A 27,886-nucleotide genomic window follows, 5' to 3' on the forward strand; every position below is an offset into this window, starting at 1 on the left:
CGGAAACTGACCATTTTGAACACGTATAAACGTTATTTCGTGTTCTTTTGTTGTCTGTGAGTGTGCGGGGGAGGCGTGAGCTAGATACAACTACAAACGCTTCCTGTGTTCCGGTATCGATTGGTCAGGCCTGGTGAAATCCGACTTGAGCGTTGACGGTCTGTCACATTTCACGCTGACACCAAGCGAACACTGGGCGCATACACACACATCCACATACACTCACAGGCAGGGCTCACCATATTATCGACAGATCCGAGTCAGGAGTACAGTCGAGGAGAGCACATTGAAGGTAAGTTGTTGGAAAAGAAACTACTCAGGGCAGGGAAATTAGACCGGGTTTCAGCGGTAGACTCAGAGGCGGGGTCATTCCGTTAGATCGTGTTAATTTTAGCCGTGGTTCTTTCTTTGTAATTTTAGGTTGACCACTTTTTATCTTTCTCTGTGCGCTTTCGCGTTTGCCCTCTTTCCAGTTGGGAAAACACTGCCGGCTCACCCTAACTCAATGAAATCACCCCGGACAAGTTTTTTTTAGAGGGGGTTTTTGTTTTGTTACTAATAACCAAGCAATTTAAAGGGATTCGAGGCGTGGGTGGCTAGCTACGGGATTTTTCTCTGTGTTGGTCGGTGGAGGAGGAGGGGTTGGTAAGGCTTGCCAAGCTAGCGAACGACGTTACGCAGACTGGCTAAACAAGTTTAAATGGTTGTTAAAGTGGACAAAGTTGCCTTAAACTCAGTGCGGGGATATATACGTTTGTGAAAAAGCAGGAGGGAACGATACCACGGTTGTTGAACGGTTAGAAGAAGCGTTATAACGCGTTTGCCACAGTATGCTATGCGCACGAACGTTAGCATGTCCCCCCCAGCGTTAGCCTCTCGTGAGCTAGCGAGCCTGGGTCGTACTCGCTTGCTCGGTTGTTGTGAACTAAACATTGCCGGCGAGCCGTGAGATTTAACGTTGCTCTCCTGTGAAAGTAGCTTCATTGTGTTTTAATCGAAGCCGCCGACCCCTGGCCACAGCTGTGTTTGCTTGAAAGCACGAGACGCCGACGATATCTCGGATAAGACGAGGCGGTGTAGTTGTTGAACCAGTTTGGGGGAATCACGCTGTATTTAGTAACGTTACTTAGACAAACTTAAGGGAAGTAGTTACAAGACACACACATGCTTGTGAAAATAAACAGCGGTGGTTAACATTAAGTGCGTGTGTAAATAGTCTAACATATGGTGCCCCACAGCCCAGTTTAACTCTTAACCACTCTCCAACTTTGTATTTTTAAAACAGTGACTGAAAGCTTCTTCTGTGAGAGGAAACGAGAGAAAAAAGACAGAAAAAAAAGAAAGAAACGGAGGAAATCCCCCGAAAGGAAATGCCAATCGCAGCCGCTGGACAGCCAACGACTCAGGAGCCTAGAGTTTGCCCCCGGCTGCCCTCCACCCCGGAGCCTGTCCCTAAAGGGGCTGATTTATTCGACGAGGCGGGGGCGGCGGAGTCGGCGGAGCGAACAGAGTACGGGGGCGCAGAGGGGGGCAGAGGACTCGGGGGCTATAGTTACAGCCAGAGCGGCGCTAGGGGCTTTTTACAGCCCGGATCCATCAACGGCTCTCCGCCGCAGTCCCCAGCCGCGTCCTCCTCTTTTCTCTTCCACCCCCTTCACCCGCACCAAATGGCCATGGAGCCCCCAAGGACTCGATCGCGTTCTCGGTCTGGATATTACCAGCAGTATGGTGGTGGGAATGGCAACGGAATAACCGGCAGCGGAGTCATGGGATCTAACCATCACCACCACCTTCACCACCATCACCATCAGCAGCAGCAACTACATCCACAGCAGCAGCACGGTGCCGGTTGCGCACCACTTGGAGCTCACAGCAACCACTCGGAGAACCAGCCGCGAGCCCCGGGAAGTAACGCCTCTCCCGGCATTCAGAGGCTGTCAGCGGCTCCCGGAGCGCACCGCATCCCGGCGGCAGGTAAATGTCCCCAGTTGTCATTGTCACTGACTGTGTATGTGGTAGTGTAGCCTCGACCAAAAAGAGGCAGAGGAATCACACGTTTTATTAGACTTCTTTGCGAAAGCACGTTGCAAGCAAGTTGAAGTGATAGAAGTCGACGTGTTTGATACCTCTGGGAGGTTTTAACAGGCAAATTGAGAGAAGGAGGGGGATGTCCTCGGGTTGGCATAACAAAAGTGTCTGTGCATGTGTGAACACATTTGTTGTATTCTAATTAGATGGGGAGTTTTATGTGCTTGCCACAGAGCTGCAGTGTGGATGTGGTGCACAGTTAGCACACATAGTAGGTAAATGAACAACAGCAGTCTGTGGTGTGGACTGGGGTCGCCTCAAGCCTGTGAACTGCTGTGCATAGTTAGTTACCCAGACTATGATTCTTAAGGCACTGTGGCATGTCCACTTTTAGTCAACTACACAAATATTGATGTAGCTAGGTAACAAGCCTTACAGTGTGTACAGGCCGATCTTTGTCTAAAGTAGGCATGATATATTATTTTTCGAAGACTTTCTCAGAGGTACACGGGATAAAAACGATGGCCAGATAATAACCCAGGGGGTTGGCTTTGTGTGCTGCAAATGTGAAGCTGTGAACCAGAAATAAGAGACATCAGGCCCTATTCATATATTTAAGTACATTTTACGTATGGCCTTGTAAAGTTCAGTGGGTAGGTGGCACTAACTATTTAATATGTAGGTTTGTTGTCACATTCATGGGCTAAAATCACAGCACTGTACACGCTCACCTGCTGTTCTACTTCTGATAAGACAACCAGGAAAATGACAAAATAGGATGTGTCATGCTGTATGAAAGAAGACAGTCATGGTCTCTACAATAACAGACCAGGAGCTAGAATGGCTAGAGTCTGTTTCATATAAATGGAGAGTTCTCTTCTTGCAACTCTCTGGGTGAGCCATGCTTTTATATTTGTGCTTCACTGGTGCTGGGTGTGGAATACATGCGAGGGCACTCTCACACAGCGAATGCAGTGCAGTGAACCACACAACATGGAAACAGCACAGCTAGAGTTTCACATTCAGCGAGGCTGTGGGAAAGCTTTTCTTTCAGCACACCTAACAGGCTTCTCAGGTTAGGAACATGCTTGGTCGATAGCTGTCTCCTGTGGCGCTTTGGGTAATATTTTCAAAGTGGTAATTTCTTAATGAAACAAATTGTACACATTTCTCTTTTTTTTTAAATTTACAAATCACGAGACAGATTATATTATTATTCATACTGATGTACGGATAACTTAACTATAAAGGTACAACAAACCAGTCCTCTCATTGAGCAACTTATGTTTCAACTACACAGTGAAATGAATTGAATCTGTATAAAAGCAAAAGCAATATTCAGAAGCACCCAAAGTCTGTGTCTCTGCTGACACCTTTTAAACAAGAAGTGTCTGCATACGTGTGCCCCTGAGACTGAGCAACTGTGTATGGAGACTGGAATTACCTGTCTGGGAGAGAGAGAGTGAAAAACAAAACAGCTGAACACACATAAACAAACAAAGGCCCACACTGGACTCACAGCCTATAGGTTGCCTAGCAGTGTGTGTGTTATCTTTCTAGCTTTGTTTAAGATTACGTGGTAAGAGGCAGTTGAGCTCTGTGTTTTTGTGAGACGAGGAAAAACTGAGACAAAACAAAATAAAAAATACAGATCACTGTGCCATGTCACATTGCCTTTGCACAGACTGTAAACTAGTCATCGTCAGAGTTTATCGGTCTTCTGCGACCTATGACCCATACTCTGTCATAGTAGCTTGGGTATGACATGCAGGATAGTACAAATCAATGGATAGAATGACTGTATTGTATTTCCCTCCAAATGGATTTCGATCTGGAGGGGGAGGCACTGGCTAGAAATTCTATAGACACTCACTCATTATCTGGATTAATTTCAATTGGCTGAAATGCTTGGCACACAAAATAACTGTAAAGAATACAGGTGTGTGTAAGTGTGTACACATTTGTACTTGTACTCTGTTTAAATAGCAGAAACAATAAAGTCTGGCGTTGGCAAAAGTGCTAAAGCAAAAAAGGTTGTGCTTCATTTAGTAGCTGTGAAGCATTTCAAAAGTATAACGTTGCCTTTATTTTGAAATGGAAAAAAATATTGCACCATTTGTTTTATTTTTGAGTGCTATTTACTTTGTTAATTTTGCTAGAGGAAGGCCTAGGGCTAATTTATACTTGAATATTCTTATTCACAAGTGAAGCAGCTGGTTAGCTGGACCTTCCCCAACACTACACACCTTTTATTAGACCCTCTTCCCACTCTCAGAATGGGCCCTGCTTGTTGGGAGAGAGTGAGAGAGTGAGAGAGATACTTAGTCCATTCTTCCCATGCTAGTCACCTGCGTTGGGCATGAAAGCTAATGATATCCTCTACTCTTCAATCCTTCCCCCTCTCTCTTCTGCTTGTAGTCTATTCTAAATCTTCCCCCCTTTTGTGGCTTGTTCTTTCATGATGGTTTTTATACAGTTTGTGGTGCTTACTTTTCTCTCTCTTCTCTTTTTGACATCCTCTCCCATGTACTGTTCACATTACTTTGCTTACCATGTTAGAAAATTAACTAGGGCTGCAACTAATGATTATTTCATTGTCAGTTAATTGATTAGTTTAGTCTCAGAAAATGGTGAAAAATGTTGATCAGTGTTCCCCTTAAGCCGAAGACGACATCCTTGAATGATTTGTTGAAAATAGTTGCTGATTAATTTAATAGATGACAACTAATCAGTTAATCGTTGCAGCTCTAAAACCAACATGCATTGCGAGGTAAAAAGACCCATGAGAGCCCATGTCTGCAAAAATTGAGACCAGAGGTTCAAAAAAGAAGCACAGTAAATGTAAAAGTACTTCAGCAAAAGTGCCCACCAAATGCTTAAAACCGCTGCCAAATTGGTCCGAGTGGATAAAAACATCCTCTGTGGCAGTTGATATCCTATCCTGGTCCTGACCCACCTCTGTCACAGCCTGTCCTCTTTTAGTCACATGCATTCCCCCCTCCCCTTTGGATCAGTCAACCCTTTCTGTACCCCTCCGGTCCATTTTCTCTGGCCTCCTCCCCCACATTTGTCTAATGGAGGGATCGTTTTAATGGACTGCCCAAAGCAGCAGAGGGGCAGACGCTCCTGCCACTCTACCTTTACCCCTCCACTCCACTCCTATCCTCTCCATCCTTCTGTCTGCAGCAGAAGTGGAAACATGCACTCTGTGTTTTTTACTTTCCTTTGTCTTGTCGCCCAGGCAACCCCCTCTGGTTTGAAGAGAAACTCTTTCACTTGGATTGACCAAGTAGCAGGGGTTCCCTTCTACTCCGTCACTCCAAATAAACAACAAAGCAGTCACTTCGGTCAGCAAGAGAAGATCCTGGGGGTAGAGGGCAGTGACTTCAAATTAGCTTTAAATCCAAGGAATGGGCTCTAATCTGGTTTGAAAAAAAGATGTACTACTAGGAGGGACTGGGAGTGAGAATGCCAAAGGTCACTTAAGTACATTCAGAATAGGAGTATAGAAGAGGGAGGGCAAAAAATTAACTGGAAGATGAGAGTCAGTTATAAAAGAAGTCGTGGGATGGATTAGGGAGTTACAAGAGTTGATGGAGGGTGGAAGTGCAGTACATGAGGTTTAGGAAGGTCAGGTGCAGAGGGAGGATGAGGAAGGAAAGGGAGAGATGATTAGACCGAAGGGCAGGAGGAATGGCAACAAGAGGATGTGACCAAGTTTCGAGAACAGGACGTCATGAGTATTATTGCAAGCAAAGAACAGAGAGGAAGCATGCTTCACAAGACAGCAGTTGGGAGGAGGTGTGGATATGCTGACTGGAAAGATGAAGATGAGAATGATTGGCAGGGAGCAGATTTGAGGCACAGTAGAGTGGAGGAGAGTAGGCTGAGGCCCTGACCGGAGGCAGTTTGTGAGTGTAGGAATAGGTATGTGTGAGAAAGGCATGAATGAATGTTGAGTGATTTAAAGAGAAGGGAGGGAAAGAGGGAGCGGTTGTTTGCTTCTGCTGTTTGCATGTTAGCCTCCTGTCCCCGTTGGTATAACTGGGAATGTCCAGCGGATGTGGCTTGGTTGTGTCATGGGTGCAAATCTGTGGTTACAAAGTACATTGGATGTAGTTTAGATGGTCTTCTGGCAGCTGGATTGTTGTTTTTAAGCTTTCTCTCTCACTGACTGAACCTTCATATTATCATGTCAAACTATGCCTGATATATCTGCCGTTAACCCCTTGCATGAAGTTTAAATCCAGCTCAAAGATGAGCCAAGGATACCAACAATTCTACTGTTTCTCGGTCTCTCACTTGTAATTGAACTAGGGCTGGAAATTGCTATATGACCAAGTGCAACATCCAAATTGCAGAAGCTGAAATCTTTTAATTAAGGTAAAATGTGTGACAAAACAGCATTAAAATTAAGTACAAGTCTTGTTCTCCAGATGTAAGAAAACATGTGTGTTTGGTACAGACCCCAACAAATCATCATCATGATTTTGATTTTTTTTTCAGGGAAAATAGAAATCATTCCCACTAATCCTAAATCCTATCACAAAATAATCGCAATATTTTCTTTTACCATATCGTGCTGCCCTAATTTTAACCCCCAGTTGCTTTTGTAGCAACCCTGTGTCTCAACAGTTTCTCAGCATCTCCAGCTTTTGCTTGCTGTTTCAACAAAACCCCTGTCTGTGTCCTTCCCTTTTCTCACCTCTTGTTGTCCTCTTCCTGCCTCTGTTGTAACTAGTTACGCAAAGTCAATCGGCTCTACACACACGGACTAAGCACCCCACTGCCAGCCTGTATAGATGTTGAGTGATCTAGTAAATAAGTTTGTTTTGGTCGTTTTGTAGACTCACAGTTGTAAGAAAACAGCCTTTGTTTGTGGTGTTTTGGAAAAACAAGGATTGTTTGGGACACAGTCACAACACAGACGGGCAGCGAGGCAGAACAGGCAGCAGGAATGCTTTGAGAAGTTTTACTAAGATACTTCTATGAATGACAAGTCTGTATGACAGGTTTTGATACTGTTTTCTGTTGTGCAAACATGCCACATTTTACCAGCCACCTTGAGTACAGTGTTTGATACTTCATGATTATATTTTGTTTATATCGTATTTTGGGTGGAGTTATGTTCCTAGTTTTTGTTGAATGTAAATTTGTGTTACTTCTTGGAGTTGTAGTTGCACCAGAGACTGACACCGCTCAGCTTATGAAATTATGAGGACAAACCTTTTCAGACATTCGTGTGTTGGTTGAGCCTGTGCAAAAGCCATTAGAACTGTGTGTGAATACTTGTGTCGTCACTGACATTTCCTTCTTCTAAATTAAGCAACACCTGCCTGTTAGCATCATACAGCCATATAGTGCAGTATCTATGTTTGCTTATTGAGCTAAAAGAGAAGAAAACCTCAAGAGTGAAGGATCTCCAATTCAGAATAAATGATATAATGATTCAAAAATTGCCCATTTTCTATGTGCTGACATTTATCTTGGGTCTATAAATTGTGCATTCATTGCCCCAAAAACACTGAACAAATACATTTCTCACAAGCTATTTCCATTTAGCTCCTCTGAATGTAGTTTCAATGAGTTGATGGCTCAGTTTGTGGTGATAGTGTCGGGATTTATGATGGAAGAGGAGAATTAAGACTGTCATCTGTCTCTGCCTTTCTCTCCCCTAACACTCCCTCTCTCAGCTGGTTTCTGTCTTTCATTTGGGGATAAGGAGGAGAGGGAGATGTAAGGATAGAAGGAGTGTGAACTAGTAAGGAGTGTGAAGGAGTGGTTGGCTCTGTGCGTGTTCATGTGCCTCTGCTGCCTGTGTGTATGTGCACATGCCATGTTTAGTTGCTGCCTGGGTGGGCTGGGAGCAGGAACAGGGCTGTCAGAAACATGCAAACATACACAGTGACGTCACTGTTGAAGCTTTACTGCACTGAGATGTGAAAGCAAGAGAGCAAAGGTAGATGTCACAAAACCTATTGTTTAAAGGGTCCTTTCACTTAAATATCAACCTGTAGGAATACTCTAAGCCACTAATAGACTATATACTGTGGAGCTAATCGCAGTGAGGCTGTATGGGAATCACAATGCAGTCAGGCAGGTATTGTCCTTGAGCTGCTAGTGTGTATTGAGTACTATAAATGAAAACCTATTTGAAGGACTGTTTTCCTTTTTAACATATCAGTGTTTTTATGTGCCTGCAGAGTACGTGTTAGATTTAGCAACTGTTTCTTGCTCCACAGCTTCTCAGTTTTGTGACCAAAAATATAACTAGATCACAAGATGTAATGGGTTCATTTTAGGAGTCGCTAAAGACAGCCTTGATACTGTCACCAGGGTCTCTGTTATCTGGTTATTTTCACTTTTTTTTACCTGAAAAATCTTTTGATGTCGAACATAGATGTACATTAATCTATCCAGTCATAACGTCCAGTTAAAATAGTTCCCTCTAAGCACAATTTGGGTTGTATAAAGGTGGAGAAAAATATAGATGATTGTTAAATCTCATTCCTAGGTCGTCAAATACTGACACTTGGGGGTTTGTGATGTATGCCGTCAACCGTTGACTGCAATTTCTCTCATTTGTCCAGGACATTGAAATCTTCCAGGATGAACTTCAGGAGTCCCAAAACCAAATTTTGTAGCATTGCATAAATAGGGTCTAAATATTATATACATTAATTTATATATTAAAGATACCTCTATTCTAAGAACTTCCAAGTATTTTTCATTTAAAAAATGTACCTGCTGTTAACAAGAAGCCTCTTATTACACAGAAAAGTCTGTTCTTGGTGCATGTGCACTGGAAATGGCAGTTTTGACATCAAACTTGTGTAAGCTGCATTCTTGGTCACGACTGGTTTCCACGCTATTTGTGATGTCAGAAACTGATTCTTATACAGATGCATCTTAAACTCAGATCTAAGGTAAGCCAGAGACATTCTCATTTCAGTGTCAAACTCTCCACAAACATCATTCTGTACAGTGAAGCTCAATCATTCAAGTACAGTAACAAAAGGCAAACACATTGTTTTGTGGATGGGACTAATATTTCAGTTTCAGTCGGAAAATGACTAAGACAGCGAGAAGGTTGATAATTTCAATCACATTAACTGATCCTATAATGGCGTGAACTTGATGATCAGTATTTGCCCTGAAAGACAGTTTTACACATAAAAAAAATCAAAACATGCTAAAATGAAAAAAAATGTTCTGGTTAAATTAGATACCATACTTGCCTCAAAATTTCACCTGCACATCGTGTGTACCTGCAATGCTGTGTGTATCAAGCCAGCTCTGATTTGTTGGTCAAGGAAGGACATGCAGTAGCATTTCATTTATTCTCTGGTCTATTTTACATACTTTCTAGGTTTGGAAACAGGTTTTGTCTCAGCTTCTTTATGTTCCCAGTGCATTCTCATTTTGCCCAAAGCAATTTGTCCGCCAGTAGACAAAATAACTTTGTGATCAAGTCTGTTGAGTGCGAACACCTGCGTGTGTTCTGCGGGATGCAGAAGCAGTTTTCAGACTTGAGAACAAGTGCGGGATGGAGGAGCAACCTCAAGGGCTGCGGCAGTAACGGAACAGAAAGGAAGATAATGAGAAAGATAATGAGGAAGGAAAGAACAATAAATAGATGGAGCAGGACAATGAAGTGGGAGAGAGGGGTAGAATCGTTCCCATTTCTATACGTGTGTACGCACACACACGCATGTCATCAGGCCTGTATGAAGCAGTGTTAGCCAGGTAATGGCTGGGCAGGCGTTACATGCTCACCTATTTTAAGCCTGTATGCCAGCTTGTTACTCGACTCTGCTTTGCACGAGGGTGTGAAGTGTGCTGTGACATGTGTTTAGGAGGCGGGGTGATGTGAGAGGTGCTTATTGTATATGTGCATGTAATCATCTTACACATATGCTTGGCTGAAATTGTCTTTACTTGGTATATATGTTATGTTAATCAGAACAAGTTCTGCAACTGTCAACGGGATTTCTGTCCATTTTCCCTGTTTGTTGCTGTTGATTTCAGCCTGTTACTTATCTATCGCCTTATCTATCAAAACCATTTCAACTCACCCACTTTCTCCCGTTTTCCGTTTTGACTCAAGAAAGGAAGAGATAGTTTAATAGAGAAAGACTGCAAGAGAGGGGGGTGATGGAGATCACGGACAGAGATGGCGCGATAGGGAAAGCAAGGAAATGTGGATGCTGTGAGATAAAGCAGCAGGAATATATGGGAGAGAGACAGGCCGGCAGATAGGGAAATAGATCGGTGGCAGGGAGGGATGGTGATGAAGTGATGGAGAGTGTGAGGAGGAGGAGGTGGATGTGTGAGGAGGGTGTCTGAGCTGAGTGCAGAGGGTGGGGGGGATGAGAAGGGGAGGGAGAGGTGGAGGAAATGGATAGAAATAGCTGATGCACTCTGAGGCTTACAGAAAATCAATAGCAGTCAAGAGGGGAAGCCACAACCCCCACCCCGCTAGCTCTCTCTCTCTCTCTCTCCCTCTCTGACTGCTCTCTCACCCTCTGCTGCTCTCTCCCCCCTCCAGTCGTCTTTTCCTCCACTCTTTATCTCCTCCCATCTCCCTTTCCTCCTCAGTGCTCTCTCCCTTTCATGTGCATTTCCAACCTTGCCCTCTTCTTCTGTACCACCACTTTGCCTTCGTCCTGTCCCCCCACATTCTCTCCCCCGGTCGTTTCTCTCCTTCACGCTCCCTCTTCATCCTCACCTCCCATCACTGCTGTGCTGCCCTCGTCTTTCACCCTCTTTCCAAGATATCCTCTTCTCTTCTGAAGGCTCTGGTATGCTTTAGATGCAACAACGGGAATTGTGGACTTGTACATCTACAATTTTCTGTAACTTGCCAAAACAAACCCCTGAAGTAGATGGTAATTTTCTGCAAGCATTGGTAAGGTGTGGTAGGGTGTGAAAATAGGAATGGTTTTATGTGGTCTGCAAAATCTCACTTCTCCCGTTTGTTATTTGAAGCTTTTGACAAGCTAGTCCACTTTTCTACATTTGTATCATGCTTCACCGTTTTACATTTAAACTCACACAACCGGAAATCCAGTTTTTCTCTGTTTGCTTGAACTTATTTATTTGGTCAAACTATGCTGTAAATCTTGACGCCTCAGTTCAGAATTAAGCTTTCAAAGTCGAGATGTTGCATTGAGTTTATGTTTAGAAGATTACAACTTGGCATTCTTTCATGGTAGTTTGCTTAAATCATGCCATGGACATACTTTCTAAGCTTGTTTTCTTCTCCACCATGTTGAGGAATTTGATAAAATTTCACTTTGCAAAATCTGACTCATCTTTCTCAAAGTATATGTAGTACAAGAAAATGATGAATAGCTCCCCAAAATGAAACTTGTCCATAATAGACATGTTCATTTGGCTGATGAGTGTTTATAAAGGTAATTAGGGCTGCATCTTACAAATATGTTCATCATTACTGATTAAACTGATGATTATTTTCATGATAAATCAGTTCTTTCGTCTTCATAATGTCAAAAAAAATGTAAAAAAAATATCTTGTCACAGTTTCCCAGAACCCAAAGAGCCTCATAAACTAAAAAGAGGCAGCAAGTCCTTACCTTTAAGAAGCTGAAACCAGTAAAGGTTTGACATTTTTGCTAGAAAATAACTGAAATGAGGAATAGATTATCAAAATAGTTGCCAGATCATTTTCTTTTAATTGATTAACTAATTAATTGCATCAACACTTGCAATACTAACATTAGTGCTGCCTACAGTGTGTCTGTTATGTGTGTGAGTGAGAGATTGTTAGTCTGTACTGAGCTACTGGTCACAGTGTATTCATACAGACAGTCCTACTCTGATTCTTGTCATCACGTCTCAATGATGTGCTGTTCTGTGTCCATTCTTCTTCTTGAGCTGTGCTGCTGTCTCAAGGTCCAGCTTTGACTTTTTCTATTAACTCTAGAAAAAGACTACACAAACAGAAAGAAATAATAATACATATAAATCTCAACATTGCCTGCCTCAGCAGTGTAGCGGCAACTCATATACGGTAGATGTATCACAAACAAGCACATGCATGAATACATGATCAAATCTTTCAGTATTCATTAAATGGCCCATGTTAGCATTTGTAGCACTTATTTGAGAAAAAAAATAACAACCAAGTCCAGAGGCATTGAAATTCACACTGCCATCCTACTATTCAACTTCCCCGAGGCCAAAAGTGAAGTAACTAAACTGTGTGTACAGAGCTGTGTGCAGTCTGTTAGGCCAACAGGGGACATGATGTCATCGAAACATTTTAAACCTGTTCTGTAGCTTCTGCATTGTGCTCTATAGAGTGACTCCAACTGAATGACTCGTCTCTGACTCAATTTACCAGACTCTGACAATGTGCAAGTGAGACCATATTCAGGGAGGGAGCTGGATTTTTGCCTATTGTGATCACTGAATGAGTGTCGTACAGAAGAGCGCTATGCAGCCGGCGAGTCCCGTGAATGCTTCAGCAGTACTACGTCCCAAATCATCTCGGGGAAAATGGCCTTTTAGCTGTGTTTCACTACACTAATGTAAGCTTTACTTACCTCAACCTTTTTCAATCCATTTATTTTGCCTGCTCTGGGGATTGGAGTATGAGAGGAAACGCTTTTTTTTTTTTTTTTAAAGGATTGAGGAATTCAGTAGTGAAAACCTCACTCTGTCTGCCTCTTCTTTCTCTTTCTCTCCCCCCTTCTCTTCTTTGTTGTCAATCACAGCTTTTCTTCAAAGAGGGAGGCTGTGAGCAGGAAAAATCCCACAAACAAACAGCCGAGAGGTGAAAAATGTGCTTTTAAAAGGCTTTTTTTTGCATCTTTTCCTTCTGCATTAGCTTTCTTCGCCTCTATCGTGAAGGTAGCCTTGTCTGGAGTGCCCTTGGGAGTGCTTTACCCTTGGTGTGTATACCACTGCCACCATCTGTGGTGACGACGTCCCCAGCTCAGGACGTGTCCATGGGAAAAAAAGGGCAAAACAAAAGCCAGAATATAAAGAAAAGACAATAAAAAGATGAAAGGATTGTGGAAAAACAAAAGAGTAAAAGTCTTAGCCGTGATGCAAGCGGCGGTATCATCAGAAAGCTTCTCTAATCCAGGATTACTGTGTTTATTTTGCGCGTGTGTGTGCATGTGTGTGTGTGTGTGTGTGTGGGGTGGGGGGGGTTTGTGCACCTACATCCACTGCCTCTGATCTGAGACAAGAGTCTACCATATGGGTTTCAGTCACTGTTGTGCTGGACACATGGTCAGCACCCTGGTCTCACAAACATGTTGTCATTATTTTTTGCTGTTGTTCATTAAACCTGAGAACAATAACAACAACAGGATTAAATATACTGTTAGGAGATAAACAATGCCTGGGTATAATGGTGCTATCAGTTTCAACAGAAGGTATTACGAACATGTTTTGTATATTGTGTTGTAAAATAATACACAACAATGTAGTACACAGTCTGTGGGGGTCTTTGTGTTTGTGCGGGTAACAGTCAGTGCTCAATGTTTCAAATGGACTCACATTTAAAGAAAAAACATAAATTGGGCCTCTTTCCCTCTACCCAGTATCAATATTGTTTTGGGAATATTACTGAACTTAAAAGGCATTAAAAGTGACTGGTATCAATACCTCAATTAAGGGTGCAATGGGTAGCCGATTAGTCAACTAACAAAACTGATTTATCATTTCAGTCGTTTTCAAGCAAAAATATCTGTTGAACTGTTGGTTGGACAACAGAGGAAACTCGAAGGTGTCACTATTTACTCTGGGAAACTGATGAACATTTTTCACAATTTTGTGACATTTTATAGACTAAAAGATTTATCGTTAAAATAGCAGCAGATTAGTCGATAATGACATTAAACGCTAGATGCTGCCTTAGTATATTTAGCAATTTCTGAAAAAAAGCTGTTTGAATTAGAGACATACTGTAACTTAACATTTTCTGTGATACAGTTATAAAATGTAGAGCATGTACGATCCCTAGGAAACATTTTATATGAATGCGAGGTGTGTGTAATACGCACCTGGCTTTACAGATTGAGGCATATGTTGTCTCACTGTGTGACCTTGTATTCTGCTCTTCTCTGTGTAGGAGCCTCTGGCGGGTCCTACCACTGCCACCCAGACCTTGCATACGGAGAGGAGAGTGATAAGGTAAGTCAAGCACCTTTTAGCGTACTGTGGTTGTTCATATTAACATATCAAGTCTGGGGATTTTTTAAGTTGCACACTCAGCCTGATTGAGATCATGCCGCACTATGACTCAATATTAGATGACATCTTCTCTAAGCTGACGCTGTCTGAAGGATTGAGGCACATAGAGTGTCTTCCCCAGTGAACGCCTAGATGTCTAAGAGGATAGGAGGTGTTAGGAGTGTTGTCGCCAGTAAGTATGACTAGATTTTTGGTTGTGATGCTGCCGTGGTCATGAACTCTAGTAATTCATGAGTTTGAGTAGATGTAATGTAGACATCCACAGTGAAATAATAATAATTTTAAAAACAAAAAAAATGATAATAAAACAAATAACTGGACATTTGGGCTGAAATAACTTAATAATAAACTTTTTCAGTGACGGAACTTGAGGTATTTAGCTTTAGCTCAGAGAAACACTTAACCACACTCTCAGGCTGTTAATCGTGTTTGTTTTGCATACACTTAAACAGTAGTACCTCTTTGAGAAACTCTATAAACAGCACAGTTTGCAATTTCACAACTATGCTTTACGTTTCACAAATGCTGAAGTACGTTGACACTATTTACGTTATGCACATTATACAAGTTTAGAGTGCCTTCAGCAGCATACGCATGTGGCAAGTAAGCCCCCTAAGGATGGGGAAATGCAAAGTGTGCTTGTTTGTCATTAAAGCACAGTCCTTATGGGCAGTTGTGCTCACACTGCTCCAGGTGTTTTTGTTTTGTTTTTTCATTTGAATGAAATGACAGTGGAGGAACTGAACATGTTTGGGTCATCAGCTGATGGTCACTTGTTGAAACTTTTAATTTAATCAGCTGATTACTGGATCAAACATCATGCAACTCCCTTTTTAACTGAGGTGCCTAGTCTTTCTTAGAAACTAAACTTTAATCCATAAGAGGGAAAAAATAGCATCTTGCATATTTTCAACATGGTACGACTTAGAATTTCGGCAGTCCTACCATATCAGTGATGGCAGAATTGTACAAACACTCAAGTAATTCACACAGCATAAGCATAATTTAAAACCCACCAGAGTGTACAAGTGTACTTCAGTAAATGATAGTCATCGTCATAAGCGAAAGGGCCTGTGTAAAAAGCAAGCAGATGAAGCAGAAAAAAAAGGAAGAAGGAGAAGAGGGGAGGCAGGATGCTGAGGAAGGTGTTGCAGAAAGCTTGGAGGGAGAGACGGAAGGGAGGGGAGGCCAAAAACAGGGAGGGGGTATTGCTAATGATTTCACCTCCAGCTGTGGGACTTGGTTGGAGCGAGAGAAGGGAAAGGAGGGGAAGGAGCAAGGGAGGGAGGGGGAGGAAGGGAGGAACAGTGGCAGAGGAAACAAAATGGGCTTTGAAATCTTGTTGATGGAAAGAAAATAAGTGGGGGAGGGAGAAGTGTTTGAGTGTTAGCGGAAGCATGTCTGCAAATATTAATGAATCTGTAAAAGCAAATGACCATATTTGCTCCTTGTGCACATGCATGCACCAGAAGAGACCTGGGCTCCGTTGTATTTCTTAGGTGTGTGCGTGTTTGCATGCACTCTGCAGGCCTCTCTTTATTTTGGTTCTCAGCAATGACAGCGAAGCCACAACAGCTGCCTGCCACAGTTAGTGTGTGTGTGAGAGAGTGGACGCATGCATATCCCAAATGTGGACATGGTGAAATAGAACTTGGAAGGGTGTGTCCGTACTCGTGCTTCAGGATGTCTGCCCAGCCTGGTGTGTGTGTGTGTGTGTGTGCACACTGTGAATGTGGACACAGTGAAAGGAATGGAGGGTGTGTATGTGTGTGTGGTCCTTACACTGTGTGCACTGCAGAATGTGCTATAACATCAGCCACAGAGCAGTTCACAATGTTTCTGGGCCAAGCTGGGAAGTTATTGTATGTGTCTGTTTGTCTCTGTGTGTGTGTTTTAAAACTTCATCGTGCTTTTTTCTTTATTTTTCTGGCTTTAGTGGAAACATGTTAGGACTTGTGTGTGTGTGTGTGCGTGAACAACAAGCACTCTATTAGAGCACAAGGCCACGTTAAGGCATATTGCTTGAGGACACAAACACACACACACACACACACACACACACACACACACACACACACACACACACACACACACACACACACACACACACACACACACACTCCTTTGTCTGACACTGCTCCCCTCCCACTAACGCGGGCAGACAGGCCCATCAAACTTTCATACTAATGGGCAATAGTCTGCATGTGTTAAGACAGTGTGTGTGTTTGCATGCATGTGTGCATGTGTGTGCCCTGTCTGAGAACTTCTTGTCTTGTCCCCTCAGATTGCAGGCCGGGGTCTCGAACAGGACGTACAGAGGAAAAAGGGGGGAGGGAGCAAGAGGAAGAGGGGACTGTAGAGGGGTTCAGCTTATCTGATGGAAGGAAAAGGGGGGGATGGGAGGTGGTTTTTGAGGAGGGTGGGAGGAGGGAATATGTCAGGCTTGGGATGGAGGAGGCTGGTTAAGATATGAAAATGGGCACAGGAGATGTCCCAAGGGTGTTGGTGTTGAGGCTAGGCTGGTAGAGAGGGTTTTGGGGTGTCGGGTCGGAAAAGAGAGGGGGATGTCATTGAGAGGAACAGAGAGGTTTGGGGGTGGGGGTGAATCGCTGATGCCCTCCATCCTGTGTAGAAATGGGCAAAGATAATCACTTTTGATAAAATAACTCTTAGAAAAGGTTCCGATTGTTTCTTTTCTTTCTCAAAGCTTGTGCATCATAGTGTTTATGAGATGGTAAATTCAAGGAATATGTAGAATTCTTTAAACGTGTCTTTCTATGCAAATGTCACCTGAAATGTAAGAGGACCTCATTGTGTTGGAACAATCAAAGCTTTGATGGACTCATCCTACACCTCAGATTTTAATAGAACTGCAACGGTTAGTCAATGGAAAGAAAATTAATTGCCAACTACTTTGATAATTTATTAAATGTCATGTTGTCATTTCAGGGAAGAATTGAAATGTTCTTTGTCATCCAAACAGTAATTAAAAGTGAGTCAGCAACATGCTTGAATATTGAATTGATCAACCTTAAGAAGAGACCAAATGAGTAAAGACTGCCTATTGCAGGAGTGAGCTGGAAATGCATTTAAGCACCAGTGAGAAACTATAGGTAACTAAGAGTTTTCATGCACTGCTCAATTTTTGAGATTTGGGGCTTTTTTGCTTCCATAACATTTCTTCTTTCAGTGTGTGGTGGAGGGAAAAAATACAAAAATACACATTTAGGTCTTTATTTTAGTTAAAATGCCTGTTCTGGAAATGTATGCAAATGAATGCATATTTAATTAGGTACCCTTATTGCATATTTAAACATAAAATATCATCCAACTTGCAAAACAAAAAGTAATCCTCCTCATGTAAGTAATCAACTGGGAAGTTTCATGGTGAGTTTTTTATTTTTTTTACCCTATTCACCTGCAGTGTCTCCCCTTAAGCATAGCAGTATGATTAAGGAGAAAATGAAATCTCCTTAATTATTTTTGGGTCATTCCAATCCCTTTGCCATCACACATTTCAAAATCTGAAAAATAAATTGTACCATCACTTCCAGAAAGAACAAGACAACATTTTTTTGATGGACAGGGCAGGTAAGGATCCATTTAGATATAATACAGCTTTCAAGAGGTTGGGGCACCAGCCGACTTGGACACAAATGCTCAGGCACGGTAATTTACACGGCTCATTAAGAAATACAGGCGGAGAACAGACAGATGCACTCAAAATCGTGGTGTGTAACGCTCACAATGACCTAAATTTGCTCTGTCATTTAGTGTCTGGTGTACCCTGAGGCTACACCGAGCTTCACCTCTCGTTCATCTGCGGCAGGCTTATACACTCATTCTAACTCTGGTCAAGACTAAATGAAGTCATTGTTTTTGTTTGTTTTTCCCATAAGCTGCTCCAGCTCAGGTCACATCCAGTGCTAGTGAGCGATAGAGCCATGAGTGAACCTCGCGTTTGGGCTGACAGTCAAAATACATAGTGTTCAGGTTTGTTAGAGCAGCAGAGTGTGCTTTAAAGAGCTTCAGAAGGTATTGTTCTTTATAGGCTGCAGAACTCAAACAGTGGCAGCTGCCCATGTGTGAATTTGCGCATGTCTGCAGGCGTTTCCATAACCGTGTGTGTGTGTGTGTTTCTGCAGCCTGCTCTCCAGCTGTTTCCTGTTAGCTATCACACTGCTCTCAAGGTTGCTGAGCTGTGTATGTGTGTGTCAGTGTGTATGTGTGTGTGTGTTAAAAGTCACAGCCGCTGAGTCATTTTTATCACACTTTAACAACGTGTCTCTCCCACGAAGAGGGGAGGTAGAAGCAGGGATCAAGTAAGTAGAGGAAAAAAAAGTGTTGAGATGATAACTATGAGGAAATATGTGTGTGGTGTCTTAAAGAACTGGTGTGTTCTTCAGAGTACAGCGTAGGTCCGTGTACGACAGAATGACTAAGAACTGACACATGAGCGTGTGTGTTCTTGCCTCACCAAGTGCCAAGTGTGAGAGTCACTGCTTGACAGTAAGTGAAGTGACTCACACATGAGTCTAATATATGATAACTCTTTACTCAGTCTGAAACTTGATGACTATATGTTCAGCTATGTCACTGTTCTTGTGTGTATCAATGACTTTTTTGTCTCTGAGAGAAAGTATTTGAGAAGCTCTCCAGTCGAGGGTGTGTTCGTATGACTCGCACATGGGCCTGTGAGTGCTTGTCTTGCATTTCCTCACTCCAAGAGGAAGTGACTTTGAACCCTCAGGGCCTCAGAGCGCTGGTGGTGTAATATGCTCTCTTTCACACACACACATGCACACAATTCATACAAGCAAGCACACACACAAGCACAGGATCATACAGGAAATGCCATGAGTCACAAAGGAACCTAGTGTCTATGCATTAGTATGGATTGTAAGCCAGAGTGCCGGACTGCAAAGCATGGTGAAATTGATTTGATCCGAGTGCTATGGGTCATTAACCACAATACCCGTCCTCTCTCTTACCCTCTCTTTTTTCCTCTTCTTCCTCCCCCATTTTCCACCCCTCCTTCCCTCTGCAGAGTGAGGAAAGCCCCAGTCCAAAGCGCCAGAGGCTGTCCAGTCAGTCTGTTTTGGAACAGCTAACCTCATCCGCCCCCCCTCCATCCACCCCATCTCCCCCCATCCGGCCCTGGGAGTCAGGACCCCCAAGTCGGAGACAGCCTCACCCCCACACACACTACCACCAGGAGAGATGCCTCACTCCTGCTCGGCACAGACGCAGGTATCGTGGGTTTCTTGATTTCTACGAATTAGTTCCACTGTGATTCATTAAAGGGACAGTACAGCTCAAAATCTAAATTATTCCTCTTACTAGAAGTGCTATTTATCCATATATATTCATCTAAATAACAGACCTTGTTGTGAGCAGTTTCACGTGGTGTTCCTGTGGTTTATTTTGAGTAACCAGGTCATGATTTCTGGAAAGATACATTGCTGTTGAGTTTTTCAAATGTATTTGAGCACCACAACCTTAGTGCCATCTAGTTACATTATTTTTGAGAGAAGGCGGACATCTCCAAAACTCAGCAACTCTCACCAAAAACAATCTAGATGATAAATGGCACTACAGGTATGAGGAAAAAATAAATGTTTCTGTCCATGTGTGAACTGTCAATTTAACTGAGAGTCCAAATGTGAAACTTTCCCCTCTCTTCCCACCTCTAGCCCGCCAGCGAGGCGTCAGCGCGGCCGTCTCTCCAGACCCGCCCGTCACCTGCCTCCCCATCACCACCCCTCCACCCAGGGCCCCGCACCTCGCCTGTCGCCATCAGATCTCCAGGACGAAAACTACCACCGCAACCCACATCCCTCCACACACCAGACATACCCAACACACACACCCAGCGCCTACGGCCAGCCTCCCACAGCCGGTGGTGGCGCGGCAGGTTTGGAGGAGCCCCGAGCTTTCCACCCCCCTACCTTGTCGCCACGACTACTGCACCCGGCTGCTCACCACCACCACCATCACCACCATCACCAGCAACAGCATCATGCGACGCAACAGCAGCAGGGAGCCATGGTCATGGACTTGCACGAACAGGTTAGTCTGCAAATAATTTATGTGCGAGACAGCCAGGAGACACTGTGTGTGTGTGTGTGTGTGTGTGTGTGTGTGTGTGTGTGTGTGTGTGTGTGTGTGTGTGTGTGTGTGTGTGTGTGTGTGTGTGTGTGTGTGTGTGTGTGTGTGTGTGTGTGTGTGTGTGTGTGTGTGTGTGTGTGTGTGTGTGTGTGTGTGTGTGTGTGTGTGTGTGTGTGTGTGTGTGAGTGAGGCTGCATATTAACTGTGGTGTGTTTTCTCCCCAGCTACAGCAGGCCAGTGTACCAGTCTCCTACACAGTGACCCCAGTCCCTCCACACGGTCTTGCAGCGCCTTTGTGTAGTGGCCAGCACCTTCCCCCTACCTGTTCCTCACAACAACAAGTCCCTGCCTGCAGCGTGGTCTTTAGCACTGGACAACACTACCACCCGGTGAGAGGGACACAGCAGTGTGCAGTTTGTGAGAGTGTGTGGGTTTTGTTTGGTAATAATAAAAGTACATTTTGTGCTGTACAGCATCTCCTACGGCTCAACCATAGAAAAAGTAAGGTGCTCAAAAGAAAAGTGCGTAAAAAGCAGTGACGACCTGCAGAGCATTTCCCTGTTTAAAGGGGCTTGTTCATTTTTCAGGTCTTGGCTGCCGCCCTGTGACAGACTTGGCACATTGCAATCACTGTGATGAGAGAACATGCATTTAAACTGCCCTTTCTATCTCTTATATCTTATGTCTCATATCCCCCTATTCCAGATGCTACAGGCATGTTCAATGCAACATTTGCCAGTGCCCTACGCATTTCCCTCGCTGCTGTCCAGTGACCCACAGTTCCTGCTTCCCCATCCGCCCCACCTTTCTCATCACCCGCCCCACCTCCCCACACCAGGACAGTTCCTGCCTTTTCAGACGCAACAGCCACGATCGGTACGTGAATGATTAATGTTTTAATTCATTAATGGTTTATGATATTAATTCATATTAACTCGCTTCATTTTGTGCTAAAAATAATGGTATGGATTTTGGTATGCTGAGAGGAAGCCATTAATGCCTGAGAAGTTGTGGTTAGTTTAACACTAGTAGTTTTATAAACTTCAATAAAAAGTTAATACAAACTTTTATATTTCTTTCTATCTTGTCAGTGAGAGAGGGGTGTCTTCTAACCAGAAATGACATTTTTGTCAGTTAACTTTATGTACAAATGGGAAACTCCACACCAAGCATGTGACTTCTTGTAAAACGAAAAAGACAAACTGTTACATCATATCATGCAACTTTTAACTAGTTAAGAGTACCAGTTTGGTACATCTGCTCTGATTTCTGCACATTAAAGAATGAAAAATGAATATACTAATTTGTTTATTCTCTCCAGACATTACGCGAAAGAGATCAAATTAGTATTGTCTGGTTTTAAAGGTTGCATCACTGTTAACTGACAGATTTCTAAAATTTTTTGACGGTCCTAGCAGAGTGAAATTAACTATAATCGTGTCTTCCTGTTCGTAAAGTGAATTGGCATATTGGTCATCACCGTGTAGACATGGCATTTTACTTTCATCATAGTAACTGCAGCATTCAGCATTAATTGCACCATTAAACCACTAAGAACAAAGAAGCCATCAAACACAGACCTCTATTATATTCTGCTGTCCTAGTTTGGTTTAAGTATCCTACTTGTACACATCCTTGGCCCAGTTATTGTCCCACCATAACACCTGTTATGCATTTGTCACATTGGATAACCTTGTGTGTTTCCTCCCAGCCCTTACAGAGGATCGAAAATGAGGTTGAGCTTCTGGGAGAACAGCTTTCAGTAGGTGGAGGCTTCAGCTACGCCCACCATCACCACCACCATCACCACCAGCCTCCCTCCACCCTGCCGCCCTCCACACCACTCCAGTTCCTCTCGCACCATGACCCTCTGTCGCAGGAGCTCTTTACAGTGGTGAGTTCATCCATTAAATGACATCATCATTTGCTTGGACTGTAACATATGATTACGTTAAAGTGATGCAGTGACACTTGGTGGAATAAATGTATTTTCTTTTTGTCTTATCTCTTGCAGCCCTATCCCCACTTCATGCCTCGCCGATTCACTAGCCGGCGTTACCGATCTCAGCAGGCTGTACCCCCGTCAGCCTACCACCCCAGCTTCCTGCCTTACTTCCTGTAAGTGTTTTTCACTTCCTCAAGTTTATGTTGGAAATATACAGATGTAATTGCAATAGATTTGAGTATGCCTCAGAGACATCTCCTAAAATTTGTGTACCTTGTCTTTAACCACCTACAGCTCCATGCTTCCTGTGCCCCCGAATGTGGCCCCCACTATCAGTCTAGAGCTTGATGTGGACGACGGAGAAGTGGAGAACTATGAGGTAGCACAAACTGCCGTAACAGCATACAACCAAGAATAATGTTGTCGTATGATACACATAAAGATTTAATATATTTTATTAATGAATAAAATTAATTAATTAATGAATTTGTTCACACGTACACGTATGTGCTATGAAATCCAGTTTCCATTCGTCTCAAAATGTGTTTCCATTGTGAACTTTGTCCTCTAAATGATGCCTTTCTGTGTGAAACCTTCAGGCCCTACTGAACCTGGCAGAACGTCTGGGAGAAGCCAAACCCCGCGGTCTAACTAAAGCAGATATTGAACAGCTTCCATCATACAGGTTCAACCCCAACAACCATCAGTCTGAGCAAACACTGTGAGTACCTTTCTTCCTTAAAAATCTGTGTGTAATTGTGTCTTGTGGGTGGCTGTAGGTTTGAGTTGGTATACATTTGTACAAAATGCTGTTTTGAAATGGTACCTAACTTGCTTTGTCTTACAGGTGTGTGGTATGTATGTGTGACTTCGAGTCTCGCCAGCTTCTAAGGGTCTTGCCGTGTAATCACGAGTTCCACGCCAAGTGTGTCGACAAGTGGCTCAAGGTGAGTAAGCTTTTTGGATGAATGCAAATTTGTCAGCTGTTTCCCCCTGTGCCTTTTTAAAGTCCAGTCAGACTCGCGGAATAACGAAATTCATCAAAACGTCTTCAAAAAATATTTGGTTCTGGAAGCTCGGTAATGTAGTGACAACTCATAGGACTAGCTGGTGAACTACTGGCCGGCGTGGAACATGTTAGCGCTCGTCTGTCACTCTTCTGTTCTTGTCTCAGCCCTGGGCCGTTAATTGCCCCATTTCATTCAGTTATTGAAGGCAGAAATAGTCTCAAAGAACTACCAAGCATGCTTTGTGTCCGATTCTCGATTTAAATAAATCAATATAACTTTGTGCCACTTTTGCTCCGACGCAGCATCCTCTCTCTGTCTGTTGTCACCAATCTGTGGTATCACTCAATGTCCCGCCCACAACACTATCTGATTGGCTACATGTCACAAAGTAACTTAAGTGTACTAAAGCTGAAAAAATTCAAATAAAATAAATGTAGTGGAGTGGAAGTGTAAAATGGAAATACTCAAGTAAACTACCTCATAATTATACTCGGGTACTTTACTTTAGTAAATTATAGTTGGTTACATTCCCTCACAAATTTTGACACAAAGATTTCCATTTTTACTGTAAATGTATATTGGTTCCAAATATTGGTTAATGGTCTCCTTGATACTAATAATCAGTTTCGGCCCTCATGAACCAAAATCGGTCAATCCCTTGTATGTATTTTATCTTTAAGTTACACATTTAACCCGTTTAACCCTTGTCTCCCTGTTTTCTTTTCCTTCTAGGCTAACCGAACCTGCCCCATCTGTCGAGCCGATGCCTCAGAGGTCCAGCGGGATTCTGAGTGACCTCACATCAGCACCCAACACCCACAGTCCCCGACACCCTTATGGATGCACCAACCGATCAGTGAACTCTTTCCATCGTACGCCTCCGCTCACACATTCTGCCACATAACTGGGACCAGTGCTCCTTATTCCCTCACTGTTTTATCACCCAGGACACTTAACAGTAATTCTCACCTGGGAACAGCAGCTTTCTACTGACTCATGCTCACTTTATCGCTGAACTTCCTAGGCCTTCTGTTTTGGACTATTACGCTCCTACTACCCTGCCTTCTGCTCATGGTTACCCCTTACTATCAATGGCCTTTGAAACACATACAGTGTCATGTGCAGGTGGACATGTATATGTGTATTTCTTTTTAAAGTCCTTCCAAACTGATGCGGCCCGTTCAGTCTTCTAGGTGATGGACAGAGTAAAAAGACTTCCGTATACAAACATCTAGGGAGAATCGACAGCCCAAAGATTCTGATAATGTCGTCGTTATTATTCTGGTCATTTTTACGAGGCTCGTTATAATTGTGGTTGAACAGTGTCAGTCCATTTTAATTTCCATATGTTTATCCTTGCATTGAGCATCATAGCAGTCTGTATGGAGTGAAACAAAGATACTGTACACTGTGTGTCCAAGAGTGAGCTACTTTGGAACAGTGAAAAATATACTTTATTTTCTCTATATGTGTGTCTGTGTGCAATGCGCGCGTGTGTGTGTGTGTGTTTCTCCTCCTGTGGTATTTATACAGTTCATGTGGTACAGTGCATTGACTTCCTTGACCTTTATCCTACTTTTTTTAACATTTAGACTCACTGGAGATTGAGGGTTACTTCAGACCTTGTATAGCCAAGATTTGTTCAAAAATCAAAGTGTAGGACCAAGAACACCTCCAGGGAAGTTAACAATGCTTTTGTGTCATGTCACTATCATGCTTTATAACTTTGACTCCATCACTCCATGTCTCTCCATCTGCGTTGTTCTTGTCTTAAACTAGTAAAGCCTGGAAGCTTTTGAAAGACATTTTTTTTTGTGATACAATACGTCCTAACCTAAAGGAAACTGATCAGGAATATTTATTTTTCTCGACATATCCACTGAGCTCACCCCAAGGCACATCATGTGAATACAGTTGAATCTTACAGATCTGACAAGGTGGATGCAAAAAAAAGCATTACAAATGTCCCCAAAACATTCATACATGCTCAGTTTTCTAGCTTTCTTCTGGGAATGAGGCCTTTGAAAACATGTGTCTATATCTGTCTTGGTACCCAAGCAGCGTTCTGCAAGTGTTGGTAGATATGGATATGCTATGTTTTGCCCATCATTGACGAGGAGCAAGTTTGAAGAGACTTGCAAGGTCACAGCTAAATCTACTGTTTCACCACACGGTGGATTTGACACTTGAGCACTTTAATACGTAGATTTAAGACCTACACACTCTTTTCATTCTCAACAAACCACTGATCAGTTTCCCACAGTCCGTGTGTGTCTGACAACAAACATTAGAATGCATTAAAACTATAAACGGTTTGTTCTTTACATCAGCTTTACATCAACTTCTACATTGTTCCAATATGTCGATTCTTTATATTCTTCTCACTGCACATCTTTTCATTTCCAGAGGTTTTGGAGCTCTGTTTGGTGATAATAATAATATATCTCTGTAAGGTCTATGTCAGCATGTGATAATGTAACTCAGAGATGTTCACCTCATGCACAGAGCAGGCTATCTAATGTAATTTATCACTATTTATCACAATTGGTGTTTTGTGTCGAGATAAAAATCTAACATAGGCCTTATAGAGATCGCAGAGACAAAAGTTTGGTTTGAAAAGTTCTGCCAGGCACCCACAGTGTCTTGCATCTGAGATGCCTTTAATATACCTTCATTTTCTCCAGGTACAATTTGTATCTGTCCAGTGTCACCACGTCAGACCAAGACATTTGTTTAAACCTGAGTTTTGCAAAGGCAACAGCGTATCAGTGTCCAAGGGGTTTAGTTTTTTTTTGTTTTTTGTTATTTTTACAATTCTTGAGCGTCGTCCATGTATAAAATCATGTAATACCCATGGGAATGGAGGGAAAATATATTTTCTGTCATCTTTTTTCTTTGGGGTCAAAGGTCATAAATGTGACTGTATGCATCCATTTTGTGTCTTAGGATTGTATTATGTTGGACAGTTTTTTGTTGCTTGGTACACTAGCAATTACCTCAGTCCCACTATTTATGTCTTTTCAGAAAAAGGCGCAACCAGTATGATTAGTGCTTATCGATTTATTTCGCTAATCTTTTCCATGCAAGTTGTTGGGTTGTTTGAACATTTTTTCCTTTTAAACTCTATGAAACTCTGTCATTAAAATGGTGTCATAGTAGTTTCATTATGTATTATATCTGTAACCAAAATCATTTGAAGGCCTGGTATGATGATAATGAAATTTTTAACAAACATTTGTACATTTTGTATGAGAGTTATTACTAGTAATACTTTATTAAGTAGTGCAATGATTTTTTTAATCCCTTACCCCGTCTTTTGGATTTCAAAAGCTGGTTCAATAATAAATGTATAACATCCTCTTCTAAGACATTGTGTCCTCTAGTTTTTCTTTCCTCCGCTTCTGAAATGAATTTCTCGACAAAGAAAATTTCTTCTCCACTGAGGAGCTGGAGACAGACGAGTGGTGTGCAGTTGGGACAAGCCACTTGGTGGCAGTGTAGTTCTCTTATCCAAGAGGAATACTCCTGTAAACACTAGCTCACATGACCTCTGACCTGAGTGACATTTATTCACATTATGCTCAATTCGGAATACAGCACATCATGTATGCCTTTGACTTTCATTTTAAATACAGTGCAAGTGATTTAAATTTTAAAGTCAGAAGAAGGCAGATGGCACAGGGCAGGCTCGTGCCTTTCAGGGCACAGTTGCACAGAGGAAGGCTGTTCTCAAACTATACAAGAAAGTTCATTAATTGATGAGACACTTAATACCAAGACCACTCAGTTAGAGATATGTTTTCAAACACAAACCATCCAAATGAGAGAAGTTAAGACACATTAATATAATTGAATGTCTGTGCTACGACTTTAAATGCAAAAAACTGTGACATTCAGCTGATGACATAGCTCACAGCTACCTTACACAGCCCACTAGTCTCTGAGAGCACATCACATGATAATCATTGTGGAAGCAGAACGACAATCCGCGGTTACTGACTGGACAACTCCCCACGTCAGGACCACTGTCCAGAGTGCTGAACCTTGAGCTGCTGTGGCAGCCTGGTACCTAATGGTAGATAACTCTATCTAGCTAATCCCACCAGGTATCTAACACCATCTAGGGGACGGTTTAAATCATTGCAGGTGTATCTGGTCTATCACATGGTCCTGGCTTTAGTAAGTTGTACTGTAATGTTAGGAAAGAGAGGAGATACATGTCACATGTATCATCAAAAATAAAAAAAATCGAATAACAAAATGACATTTATGATTTATTATTGTATTTTGCACCGTACTGTACTTTTAAAAAAATGTATTTTATAATGTATCATTCTTATTAGGGAAACAAAGATGAGAGAAAAGAGCAGGATTACAAGTTTCCCCTTGTTTTTCTTTGTAATAAGAATAGAGACATCTGTATTGAGGAAGAATAGGTGTGAATAAAATGTGTATTGTTAAATCTTTTACAACCAAGGACATTTAATGTGTAGTAAGTCCAGCTGCAAGGAAAGCAGCAATTTCAATCCAAAAGTTGTAGTTATATGTGTAGTTGTAATCTGTGGTA

General features: G+C 42.5%; 1 protein-coding gene across 1 annotated transcript; it reads left to right on the forward strand.

Annotated features, from left to right (window-relative positions):
* The first annotated feature begins 156 nt into the window (after positions 1–156).
* Positions 157–26,687, forward strand: rnf38 (ring finger protein 38). Its single transcript, XM_084380705.1, has 13 exons — positions 157–292; positions 1,286–1,974; positions 14,135–14,196; positions 19,304–19,506; positions 19,950–20,325; positions 20,589–20,753; positions 21,070–21,240; positions 22,076–22,258; positions 22,379–22,482; positions 22,604–22,688; positions 22,909–23,030; positions 23,157–23,256; positions 24,052–26,687. The coding sequence occupies exons 2-13, from the start codon at positions 1,371–1,373 to the stop codon at positions 24,112–24,114; spliced, it is 2,238 nt and encodes a 745-aa protein (XP_084236831.1). The 5' UTR covers positions 157–292; positions 1,286–1,370; the 3' UTR covers positions 24,115–26,687.
* The last annotated feature ends 1,199 nt before the right edge of the window (positions 26,688–27,886 follow it).

The sequence above is a fragment of the Pagrus pagrus genome (assembly GCF_965226575.1).
Source record: "Pagrus pagrus genome assembly, chromosome: 2".
Classification (NCBI taxonomy): Eukaryota; Metazoa; Chordata; class Actinopteri; order Spariformes; family Sparidae; genus Pagrus; species Pagrus pagrus.